The 13,082-nt window shown below is 37.7% G+C and overlaps 1 protein-coding gene across 22 annotated transcripts in view; it reads right to left on the reverse strand.

Moving 5' to 3' along the window:
- The window catches only part of nrxn1a (neurexin 1a), a 1,882,581-nt gene that overhangs the window by 787,149 nt on the left and 1,082,350 nt on the right, over positions 1–13,082 (reverse strand). For all 22 annotated transcript variants that reach the window (XM_043695934.1, XM_043695933.1, XM_043695910.1 and 19 more), the window contains one exon: positions 12,851–12,970. In XM_043695934.1, coding sequence (XP_043551869.1) covers positions 12,851–12,970 — 120 coding nt within the window. The remainder of the gene's footprint in view (positions 1–12,850; positions 12,971–13,082) is intronic.

A 13,082-nucleotide genomic window follows, 5' to 3' on the forward strand; every position in this document is an offset into this window, starting at 1 on the left:
GCTCTCTGCCTTTATTCCTGATGAAGGGCTTTTGCCCGAAACGTCGATTTTGCCTGTCCTCGGATGCTGCCTGAATTGCTGTGCTCTTCCAGCACCACTAATCCAGAATCTGGTTTCCAGCATCTGCAGTCATTGTTTTTACCTGAATGAACCAAAAATGCCTTATTCACCAAAGTGGATGTGAACAGTGGATTTTCGCAATCCTGACTTGATGAAGACTCCACCAATCAGGCATTACGGCTTTACTCAATTATCATTTTGAGTAGCATCCAAAGGAGACATTTTTCAATGAACGATATTAAATAAATTGGAAGACACTGATGTGGTAATAGGGCACATGGACAACATATTAATATGATAAGCCACAGAAGAACATGACCAAAGAGTTAGAACAGTCAAGAACATTCATCAGAATGAGGATCTAATGTTGTATGCAAAGTTTGTATAACCAAGATTAATTTCTCAGACACATAATCTAAATACTGGAATTACAATTGACCCTTTGAAGGCTGTTGGAGAATTCCCATTACCAATATAATCAGCGAATCATGCAGTCATACGGCATAGAAACAGACCCTACTGTCCAACTGGTCCACATCGACCATGTTCTCAAACAACTAGTCCCACCTGCCTGCACTTGGCCAATATCCTTCCAAACCTTTCCTATTCATGTACTTAGTCAAATGTCTTTTAAATGTTGCAACTGTACCTGCATCTATCACTTCCTCTTGTAGTTCATTCCACACATGAACCACTCTCTGTGTCAAAAAGTTTACCCCATTTCCTTTTTAAATCTTTCTCCTCTCATCTTAAAAATATGCCCTCTAGTTTTGAACTCCCTACACTAGGGAAAAGACTCTTGTTATTCACCTTATCTATGCTCCTTATGATTTGATAAACCTCGAAAAGGTCATCCCTCGACATTCTCAGCTCCAGTGAAAAATGTCCCAGCCTATCCAACCTATTTTCATAACTCAAAACTCTCTCCATTCTTGGCAACATCCTGATAATTCTTTTTTGAACCTTCTCCAATGTAATAATATCCTTTCTACGGCCGGGCATAGAACTGCACAGAGTATTCCAGAAGAGGTGTCATCAACGTCCTGTACAACTTCAACATGACGTCTCAACTCCTGGGCCTGAGCAATGAAGACAAACATGCTAAATGCCTTTTCAACTGCCTGGTTTTCCTGTGACATAAATTTCAAAGAATTATGTCCCTGAACCCCAATGTCTCTCTTTTCTACAACACTACCCAGGACTCTACCATTAATTGTATAAGTCCTGCCCTTGTTTGCTTTACCAAAATACAATACCTTGCATTTATCCTTTTGAAACTCAAACTGTTAATCCTCAGTCAATTGACCCAATTAATCAAGACCTTTATGTAATTTTAGATGATCTTCCTCACGGTCCATTATACAACCAATTTTGGTATCATCTGCAAACTTACTAACAATGCAGGAATTTCTAGAAAGGTGGGGTGGAATCCATTCTTTAAGAACAGACAGCATCATCAACCATTACCTGCATAGTAGCTCGGACTTTCCCATTGATACTACTGAAGTAACGTGCATGGACAGCACAGTAAATAGTGCACAGCACTGTGTGCCCTATGGATTAATATGGGTTGCTTAGCGATCTTTGAAATCTGAGCCAGTATGTGAACCATCTTTTCCTTCTTATTTAGCCGGGAGTCTAGTGACAATTTTAAAATGTTACAGATGCTATATGACTAGTTTGTGTAAAATAAAATAAACAGATCACAATTCTACTAGCCACGAGAGTTAACAGAAGTACAAGAATGTGGTAACAGTTACCATATTCAGATCAGGGTGAATAAAGGCATTAAGAACAATATAAGCTGTAAGCTTGTGAACAATTTTCTGGAGGTGGAAGAATTGACAGAAGAGATGACTTCTGACTTCTAATTTGCAACCATCATGTAACACTGTTTGTGTCTAATGATCAATTTCATATCCATTAAGAGGAAATTTCAATATGATGGCAAAGCACTTTGAAATGGCAAAAAGTCACCTCTTATTTATAATTAAACTTAAAGTCAAATATTGATCAAATGAAAAATAATGTCACCACCATTTGTTTTCTGAGCAGAATGCACAAATTGAAAACCATTAAATGTGCAATTGAAATGAATTGTGAAGGAAAGTAAAACAGCCCAGCATCAACCGAAAGGAGTTGTTTGGCACTTTTTGTTTGTGGCCATAACCAACAGTTTATCATTGAGTATCTCATTTTTAACACACATTTTTATATGTTTAAAACACTCTCTTGCATTTCACTAATGTCTCATAACTCCTGAATATATTTTTAACGGCTCACAACACATATGAAGCCCAGTTTCTGTATTATTCCCCAAAATAACAATTTGCCTTTTATAACATTTCATAAACAGATTGCACTAGAATTGTATATATAATTGTGCTGCACATCTGTGTGTTAGGCAGCAATTTAGTAATGCAACCATTGGTGCTATGGTAGCTCAGTTGCCTCACAGTGCCAGGGATCTGGGTTCAATCCCAGCCTTGGATGACTGTCTGTGGGAAGTTTGCACATTCTCCCCTGTCCTCCCACAGTCCAAAGATGTGCAGGTTAGGTAAATTGGATGAGCTAAATTGTCCAGGGATGTGTAGGTGAATTAGTCAGGGTAATGTAAAGTAGTAGGGTAACGGAATGGGCCTGGGTGGGTTACTCTTCGGAGGGTCGATGTGGACTTGTTGGGCCTAATGGCCTGTCCCCACACTGTAGGGATTCTATGATAATAATAGGTATATTTTGTAGTTCTATTCTCCATAGAGATGGCTACTCAGATTCCATCAAAGTACTCTCAACCTGTCTAATACTTTGATTGTTTGAGGAAATACCGAACCTCAATCTGTGAAGTTGATGAAATTTTGAAATACAATCTGGCAATGCAGCTGAGTAGTGAGGTGAAGCCTGAACACACAGTGCAATGTGAATCTCACCTCTGCAGCATTTTGTGGAGGACAAATATCTTCTCATGGAAACAAAACATATATAAGAGATAGCTATCATTAAATACTCTGTATGCTTTTAAGTAATTCAGGAACATAGGTTCATGTTCCACTTGCTCTAGAGTTGTGTCATAACATTTCCAAACAGATTGATTAGAAAATACCATTCAGTGAAAAACTTACAGGCAGAGTCTAATAGCAAGTAATACATCTGCATTCTTGGTGCACAAGTGAAGAGAAAATCAGTAGAAAGATTAGAGAAAATATAACTGAATAATATAACTATATAATTTCAGACTTCTGATTTTGTGTAACCTCAATGGGTGGCTTCACGTTTTAAAAATCCGCAGCCAAATCTGTCTCTATTAAATCACTCTGCAAGTTGGGGGAAAGGCCAAAGTCAGGTAAACTTTGCTAAGTATTTGACACTAGGATTTTCCTGACAGAACAATCTCAATTTTAATTTTAGCAAATGACATGTACAGTGGGAGGAAAATTCACAGAGAATCCTCAACATAATGTCCACCTTACTTATATTAGTACACATATAATATATATATAGTGTTTGTATATACAGGTATATGTACAGTATATATGTTTTTTATATATATATAATATATAAAATATATCCATATAGCAGGTGGTGTGATTATTGTTCATGTAAAGTGGGAATGGAAGGCTAGCTTGGACATTGCTGAAAAGCTTGAATCTGAAGGTGATAAGTGTTTCAATAAGACATTCAGCAATTTGGGAAGAAGTCAAACACAGGTAATATTTTATGAATACCTAGGTATTATGGTAGACAACACATGGGGCCTGAAGTTCAGCTCAAGTTCAAGCAGGACTTTGAAGCATAAAGAGCATTGGATTTGGAGTTAAAAGGGAAGCCAATGAGATAAAATAGGATACAATTAGCTGAGATATAGAAGCTGTGTGAGTGCTTCTGGATCATATCACTGACAGACGGAATACAAATGAACAAACAAGGGTCAACATTAAAGCTTGAGGTGCATGAGTGGTACTTTGCATGCGAGCAAAGATAAATCAATGCAGAAGATGTGGACAGTTCTGCCTAAGCAAACAAACAAAAAAAATCATTTAGTTCTTACAATCTGTGGAAAATCTTCATTGAAGTTGGACCATCAAACATTGAGTATCTATCACCTTAGATCACTTTTATTTCTAGCTATGTAAATAAATTTGTATTCAAATACAATAGTGAAAGGTAATTATTTTTCCCTTAAATATTTCTGTTTCTGATCATGAAATATGACAGCAGCACTGGCATTTTCAAAGATCTTAAAGATGAAGAGGATGCTATAAATTTAGTTATCCATGGAAATTTAGCTATCTATTGAAAGTTCAATAGTCAGTTGTTAAAGCAAGATTTAAAAAAAAAAATTCAATTTCCAATTTTAATTCAAAAAGCACACTGTATCCCAACCTTCACCATGTGCAGGGCAAGCCTAGCTCAAATGGTGTTTGGATACTGTGCTCTTGCACTGGCTATCCAGTAAAATGAGGAGAAAGTGAGGTCTGCAGATGCTGGAGATCAGAGCTGAAAATGTGTTGCTGGAAAAGCGCAGCAGGTCAGGCAGCATCCAGGGAACAGGAGAATCAACGTTTCGGGCATAAGCCTGAAGAAGGGCTTATGCCCGAAACGTCGATTCTCCTGTTCCCTGGATGTTGCCTGACCTGCTGCGCTTTTCCAGCAACACATTTTCAGATTCAGTAAAATGAGCCAACTATGCTCCCCAGGAGTCCATGTTTCTGAGACAGCACACACTTTTGTAAAGGTTTTATTATTCTGGAACTTTGGATAGTCTTGTTAGGAGCACAATGTTTTCTATCACGTGGCTAACCAGAAATCTTTCCTATTCTTCCTACCTGCCATTGCAGTTTGTTGGAAGAACTTACAAGTTGATACCCAAACCTTTTGGTTATGGTACAAATGTACCTTCCTAAACAAGCAAGTCTGTGAATGGACGTTGAAACTGGAGACTCTTGAGGAATCCCCACAACTACTGTGAAACAAAATCTCCCTACCTGAAGATTTAAGAGCTTATACGACAAAATAAAACTGCTGCATGTCCAGAAAGTATATGGAATAAGCCATAGTTGATTTTCTGCTAAATATGATGACCAAACATCTAGAACAAAGTTGTAGAGTACAGGTATTGTTGTTTTACTGAATTATAAAGATTGGTTTTAAAGGATTTTTCTTAGTTCTATGAGGTAGCGGGAAGGGGAGTCAGAACTGGAGCAGCTGTGATTGCTGTGGGACTGCCTATTGATAGTACTTGCATAACTAAGTTTATGCTTACTTTATGCTACTTTATATTTAGTTGAAGCCTGCATGTTAGATTCTTTGAAGTTACTATATTTGCACTGTTTACCCCATTGTAGGGCATCTCCACAAAATTCAATATAAAAATAAGTTTAATGCATGCTCATCAGACAAAATGTATATATAAATGTTCCCGTATAATTAATTTGACACGTTTACTTCATTACGAGCAACAGATATTACCTTCAATTAATCTACTAGATAATCAAGTAAAACTATTTCCAACAAACATCTCGTGAACAGATGAAGTGAGCTAATTACTGCTCTGACTGTGGATCAGTACAATTCAGGGAACAAAAATCACTGATAAATCTCCATTTACTCTGGTGTAAGCCAAATGTGATTAGTTGCAGCTATGACCTGTAAACATAGCATCACCAAGCAGACAACTGACAATGCTTTGGAATATGTTAAACAGAAATCATTAATGTATTATATATCTCATGGTTTGGCTGCATGCTACAATTTTTTTGGCATTTCACTTTCATTTGGAAAGCCAATATTAATCATTGTCTTTGGGAAAACAGATGATATTCTTTTTATTTTGCAAATGTAGGTCTTGTCTTCAGCAAATTGATTTAAAATGCACCATATTTTGCATATGATTTAGCTTTTGGAATTATTTCCATCAGATTCTCTTCAATGTCCCATTGTCTGGATAAGAAATGCTTCATTGCCAGCATAATTGGAGGATTGATGAAATTGGTTGCACACACGACTTGCCTGTTCTCCAATGCAGCATTCCAGATTACTGACCCAGTGGAAAATGCATGTTTTTCTGAAGCAGCTTTTAAATGGCAAAACACTTCAGATGCTATAAATCTGAAATTTAAATAAAAACCTGAACATTTCTGATCCAATCAATCAGCAAATTTGGCATCCTGCTTTTGTGAGCGCTGTCCCTTAAGTATTCATTTGCTGAGAGCTCACTTTAGTTAGATTAGCAATTTAAACATCATTAGACACATCATCTAGCTGCACATGCAGGTTGTACAGCAACTTTTAGTTAATGTCAGCTATGGGTTATTTTGCTTATAAACAAGAAATGGATATATGAAAATGGACACATGATGTGCCCTCCAACTTGTGTTTGAAACTGTCTTTGTCAACACTGATGGGTTCCAATGGAAGGCAATCCCAGTGCAAGAGTCAGATTATGACTCAGATTTGCAGCTTCTTTATTTCTTTAAATGAAATTGCTTCCTCCTGTATTTTAACTAAGGTGTGAACCAATATATTTCATATAAGAATATTAAATATGGATATAACATGAAATAAAAATCTTAAATGATCAAAGTGCAACCACATTTTGATAAAGCCTAAACTAATTTAATGCCAAATTCCACATACAGTAAATTGAAATATTGCTCTGTGTTGTGTATACTGAACTAAGGATAAAATCTTAATTTAAATGGAAGTGTTCATCTGATGTTTCCATTGAATTACTGCTCTGTTCTGGTGAGAAAATGTAAACATAGAATCCAAATGATGTGCATTCAAACATTGACTCCATTCACTGGGCACCAGCACCCACTAGCTTATGGAGGAAGGGACAGAATCTCTCTTTGCCACTTGCAGTGAAATCGTGCATTTTTTTTCTTTTTAAACATTATACACTACGACAAATAGTATATAGGCAAATGCAAGATAAGCCAATTATGAATAGTTGCATTGTTTCCCAAACCTACACAGCACTTGAGACAGAGCAAGTCCTTCGCTTCATAGCAAAAATTGTTTCAACATTTTCCAGCAAATTTCGTATCAAATACCATCAGAGGGTTATGTTGTATACTTGTATTTAACATTTAACTCCAAATTATTTGTGAACCTGGTGAACATGTCCATTGCTTGGGACATCATGTTGTGACTGTAAAAAACATTGGTGAGATCACTTTTAGAATACTGGAAGGATGTTGTGAAACTAGAAAGGGCATGGAAAAAATTATAAGGACATTGAAGAGACGGGTGATTTGAGTTATAAGGGGAGACTGGACAGACTGGGACATTTTTTGTCTGGAACACTGGAGGATAAGAGGTGATCTTATTGAGGTTTATAAAATCATGATGGGCACAGATGAGGTGAATAGCCAAGGTTTTTTTTTCCCCTGACTTTGGACAAGTCCAAAACTAGAGGGCAGAGATTTAAAATGAAAGGGGAAAGATTTAAAATGGACCTGAGGAGCAACGTTTCCACTTAGATGGTGGTGCACGTATGGAATGAGCTGCCAGAGGAAGAACTAGATATGGGTACAATTGCAATATTTAAAAGACAGTTGGACACGTACTTGAACAGGAAGAGTTTAGAGGGATATGGATCAAATGTAGATCAATGGGACTAGTTCAGTTTGGGATACCTGGCTGGCAAGGTCGAGTTGAAAAGGAGGTTCTGTTTCCATGCTGTGTGATTCAATGATTCTATGGCTCTGTGCACAATGGACTCTGATCTACTAATTGTAGGTAAAGAGAAGAATTTGAAGGAGCTATGTCTAAGTGCTAAAGTGACAGTTCTGTAGAGATGGGTCTCAATTATTTTCTGACCTCCAAATAGTTTTTGCAGAATGATGGTGGTAGTTGCTGAAATTTGGAAACCAATGTGTTTATAAAATATGCTACACACATGTACTTTTATAAGAGCAGTATATTTTTGAAAACAACCCTGTTAACTCCTATTTTATGAACAAGAAAATAACATACTACAAGCAAGCAGAGTTTTAAAAGTATTATTTTGCAAATTTCCTGTAACATTTAACTGAACTTTGCAAGCAAGTAATGAAAAGTTAAATATTAGCCACAATGTCAAAAACTCTACTTGATTATCAACAATGAGGATGAAAAGCATGCACAATGATATAGATTAAATGAGTATACTGCCATCTGATGGTCATTGTTAATATTTCAGTGTTAAACTTGGGTTCTTAAAATCTGTTGTGCATGAAGGAATAAGGAAAAGACAGCTGGCATGTCATGATATTTACCCTTTAGGATTAGCATTTGGTGCTCTGCTTTACCTCATTTGCACATATATTATTTACAACTGTTTTTCATTTTTTTGTCACTGAATAGTACATGGCTAGAGACAAAAAAATCTGCAGCTGCTGAAATCTAAAATAGACAGTCAGGAGGCTGGAAGAACACAGCAAGCCAAACTGAGTCCTGAAGAAGGGTTACACCCAAAATGTTGACTTCTTCACTTCTTGATGCTGCCTGGCCTGCTGTGTTCTTCCAGCCTCCTGCCTGTTTATACAAAATAGTACATGGTATATATACCTAATTGCTGGTTACCGATCACACAGAATTCTAAACCTCAACAACAAATAAGACTGATGACAATCATGGTTATACTGGATACTAAGCACATTTCCACCAGGACCAATCACTTCTCAAGGCTACTTCTCTGCACCCATAATCTCACCACTTAAATTATTAAAATGTGCAAATACGGTGAAAGGTAATTTTCTCAATAAGTTTACTGGATATTAACATAAGGAGAATAATATAAGATTTGAAAATTATTGACTAAATAAGCATGAAGACATTTTAAAAAAAAATTGCTACTCTTTGAAGTGACTTATGGAAGCCTAAACAAGAACTTCACCACAAAAAGCTTCCCCCTGATTGGAAACCAAGTATACCAACCTGGTCTACTACATGATCAAATCCTGTTAAAAAAAATCCACATACTGTGAGAATTAAAATTGTGTAGAAGATGGGAAAATCCAGACTCCTACCCAACAAATTGACATGTCGTACTGGGTCCATTCCTTTTCTCAGTAAATTAATGTCTCACTCACATTATTCACTTAGATCTGTCATAAATATTGAGTGAATGTGCGATTCTAAGATTATCACTTGTCACAACTCATCATTCTTTCCCCCTGTGAGCTGTACAGCCTTCAGTTAGGTCTCTTCAGTGGGTCAGATAAAGTTTAACATTATCCTGTAGGAACTTGCCTGCAGTCTTTCATGGTAGCAGATTCTACTGAGCATTCTTTTAGCAAACCTGTAAATTTAGGCTTTAATTCTAAAGAATTTACTTTTCCAAAGAAGCAACAAATCTATAAACATATGTATTTTTTATGCTTGCTTCAAATTATGTTTTATTCTCCTGGTTTTATCTAATCCATTTTGTTAAAAAAAACCTATATTTTCGCAGTCCATTAATCAAATTTGTTTAAACACTCTAATTATCTTGCACCAAAGGTACCAAAGGCCCAGTAATTATTTATATCTTGCTCTACATAGTTACAATGTAGTTGCGTTTTTCCTGTAGGATCTACAATTAGGTTTCTTCTTCCAGAAGCAGCGAAATATAATGTGTTATATCTTCAGAGGTTGCAAGGCTTCAATGTCACACTTGACATCTTTGTAGCTGTTAGTGTTTTGCAATGATCCTAAAAGTTGCAATTACATTCTCAAAATTACTTTCACTACATTATGCAGCACCAGGTTTGAAAAAATAAGATTTAATGAGTATGAAATTCTAAGATAGATCTGTAATTTAATGACACTATTGCATAATTTGCATGTGGAGCTTTTTCTGAAAAGGTAGATATATAACTTCATTTCAAAATTTTGAAGCAAGATCCCCAAGCTTGATTTATGCAACTATTTTTGATAATATTACAATCGACGTGTGTTACTTGAATACATTGTAATGGTCCTCTTTAATAATCTGCACAGTTATCATATTGGCTCATGTCTCATCCATATACATAAGAACTTCAGATGTACATGTTAAAGTGACAACGGCGTTTGAGGAATGTTGAACTTCACATTAGAAAATGTTGGAGGAGCAAAAAGAACATGAAAAGGCTTAAGAACTAAAGTTGTGGTTTTACCTCAGTGCACAAGATGAGTGGATGCAGGATGCATCAAGCTACATCGGAATTATGACCCCCTAGGATATTCCTGGGTTTTACATGCAGATTTCCAGGGCAGGATTTCCAGGAGGTCATGCCAGGCAATGGAAACTGAGCGACAGCCTTTGGCCTATCATACTTGGGGAAAGCTTGCCTTATTAAGTATCAGTCAAGAGTATACTAAGCCAGTGATAGACATTCCCCCAATTGAAATGGTTTTGGGAACCAAAATCAGAGGCTCACCACTGGGGGAGCTATGGTAGTTGACAGTACTGTATCCACTACAACCCAGGAACAGTGAGGGACTGAGACCACAAGGGAATTAGAGTGGAACTGGGGATTCACAGTGGGAGACACTGGTTGGGAAGAAGGGGAGCAGGGATTGACTATCAGTGGGCCTCCCCTTCCTGATGTCAGGCCCCTTAAACATACACTGTACTCTTGATTAAGGGATCCCACTAGGGGTCCATAACCAAACTTGACAAGGTTTGCTTCTTGGGCTTTCTACATGACTGTCTTGCTCATTACTGATTGAGTAGTGGCAGCTATGGCACAGGTGTCATCAGGGCAGGAAGGATATCCTCAAACCTTCCTGTAAAAGTTACCCATTTGTGGCACAGGCAGGAAGATATCAACTGGTACTCTCCCACCCAATTAAATACCTTCACTGCCTGCATGCACACCTTAAGGGATGGGTATTAAATTCTGTCCCTTTCTGTAATTAGCAACCAATTGTTTCTGGCAGAGTATTGACAGATTTTGGTAGCTGGCCAAATGCTACCCATGACTCAGGTAAACTAATCAGCTGATAAAGCCCAGGGTGAACAAGCCTAAATTTTCTTTGCGGGCTTGGTGGAATATTTCGTGCTCTTCTGAGCCATACATGGAAGTTTTAAAAAAGTAAAATAAAGATGCATCCTTACTGACCTCCTCTGACTCTTTGGAGGTGACTCCTCTTCCCACTCATTGTTCTGTGACGGCACAACTATTTCCCTGCTCAGACTGGTCAGGCCTGAACAATATTGTTGGGACCCAATCTGCATGTTTAAAGAAGGTGTCTGCCACTTCCCAGCTCATGTTCAGCTTTCAACACAAAATTGCAAGATAAAGTCTGTGGGATTGGGGCGGGATGGGAAGTGGGTAAGAGAATGCCTTCCACTGATGATTTTAACTTATTGCTTGATCTTGCTAGCATTTAAAGTTACAATTAGCCCTTGAGAGTTAAAAAAACAATCAGCATCTTCAAAGCCAAGTGTTTGGCTACATTCAGAATAAAAAGGGAACTGAGACAAAGACATTTTGAAAACAATGCAATAATACAATGCCCTAGCATAGAACATAGAACGTAGAACATAGAACAATACAGCGCAGTACAGCCCCTTCGACCCTTGATGTTGTGCTGACCTGTGGAACCAATCTGAAGCCCGTCTAACCTACACTATTCCATTCTCATCTGTATGCCTATCCAATGACTATTTAAATGCCCTTAAAGTTGACAAGTCTACGACCCTATTGCTCTTTGAGTAACGAAACTACCTCTGACATCTGACCTATATCTATCAACCCTCAATTTAAAGCTATGTCCCCTCGAGCTAGCCATCACCATCCAAGGAAAAAGGCTGTCATTGTCCAACCTATCTAACCCTGTGATTATCTTATATGTCTCACGTCGCCTCTCAACCTTCTTCTCTCTAATGAAAACAGCCTCAAGTCCCTCAGCCTTTCCTCATAAGACCTTCCATCCATACCAGGCAATATCCTAGTAAATCTCCTCTGAACCCTTTCCAAAGCTTCCACATCCTTCCGATAATGTGGTAACCAGAACTGTAAGCAATATTCCAAATGTGGTCGCATCAGAGTTTTGTACAGCGGCAGCATGATCGCATGGTTCTGAAACTGAACCCCTCTACCAATAAAACACACCATATGCCTTCATAACAACCTTATCAACCTGGGTGGCAACGTTTAAGGATCTGGACACTGAGATCTCTCTGCTCATCTACACGATCAAGAATCTTACCATTAGTCCAGTACTCTGCATTCCTGTTACTCCTTCCAGAGTGAATCACCTCACACTTTTCCACATTAAACTCTATTTGCCACTCTCAGCCCAGCTATACAGCTTATCTATGTCTCTGTAACCTATAACATTCTTCATCATTATCCACAACTCTACCTAGCAAGTCAGTATTTTTTACTAGGCCCTACTTGACACATCAATCCTTCCTGTGCTAACTATGCTTCTTCCAATCACCACAGTCTCCCATTTAGCTAATCTTGCATTAAAATGTCACATAAATATACAGTGAAACAACATCAAATCATGAAGGTACACTCAAACTCAGTGACCATTCAGAACCTTTAGAGAAATCTACTAGTCCATATATATTTTGCTTCTGGACAATTACACTCAGCAATATTTCTGCCAAGCACCATTCATAGCTTCACATGTAATGAAATTAGCAGCATGTTATATCTGTTTCAGCATTTCAGCTACATTTCATAAACAACATCTTTATAAAATGATCTCACACTCGATGAGTTATTACACAAGCCCTTCGGCTTCATGCTGCATCATTACTTGTCATGTCAAAAGTCATGCAATAATTTGGGAATCACAACGGTATGACACCTATTTGCGTACTTACGGTCATTGCACAGGGTTCCTGTATAGGATGTCATACTACAGTCACAGCTGAAGCCATCCCACTGCTGGAGACAGACTCCTTGGTTTCCACAGGAATCCTCTTGGCAGGTTGTACTTGGTCCTAAGTTAGAACAGACAAAAACTTGCATGTTGGCCTAGGTACATCATTGGTTGTACACTAATAAGTTTTGCATGCTTTCTGTCAACTGAAGACTGGACAAAGAAAAGAACAT

This window comes from Chiloscyllium plagiosum, chromosome 9 (genome assembly GCF_004010195.1).
Source record: "Chiloscyllium plagiosum isolate BGI_BamShark_2017 chromosome 9, ASM401019v2, whole genome shotgun sequence".
NCBI classification, from domain to species: domain Eukaryota; kingdom Metazoa; phylum Chordata; class Chondrichthyes; order Orectolobiformes; family Hemiscylliidae; genus Chiloscyllium; species Chiloscyllium plagiosum.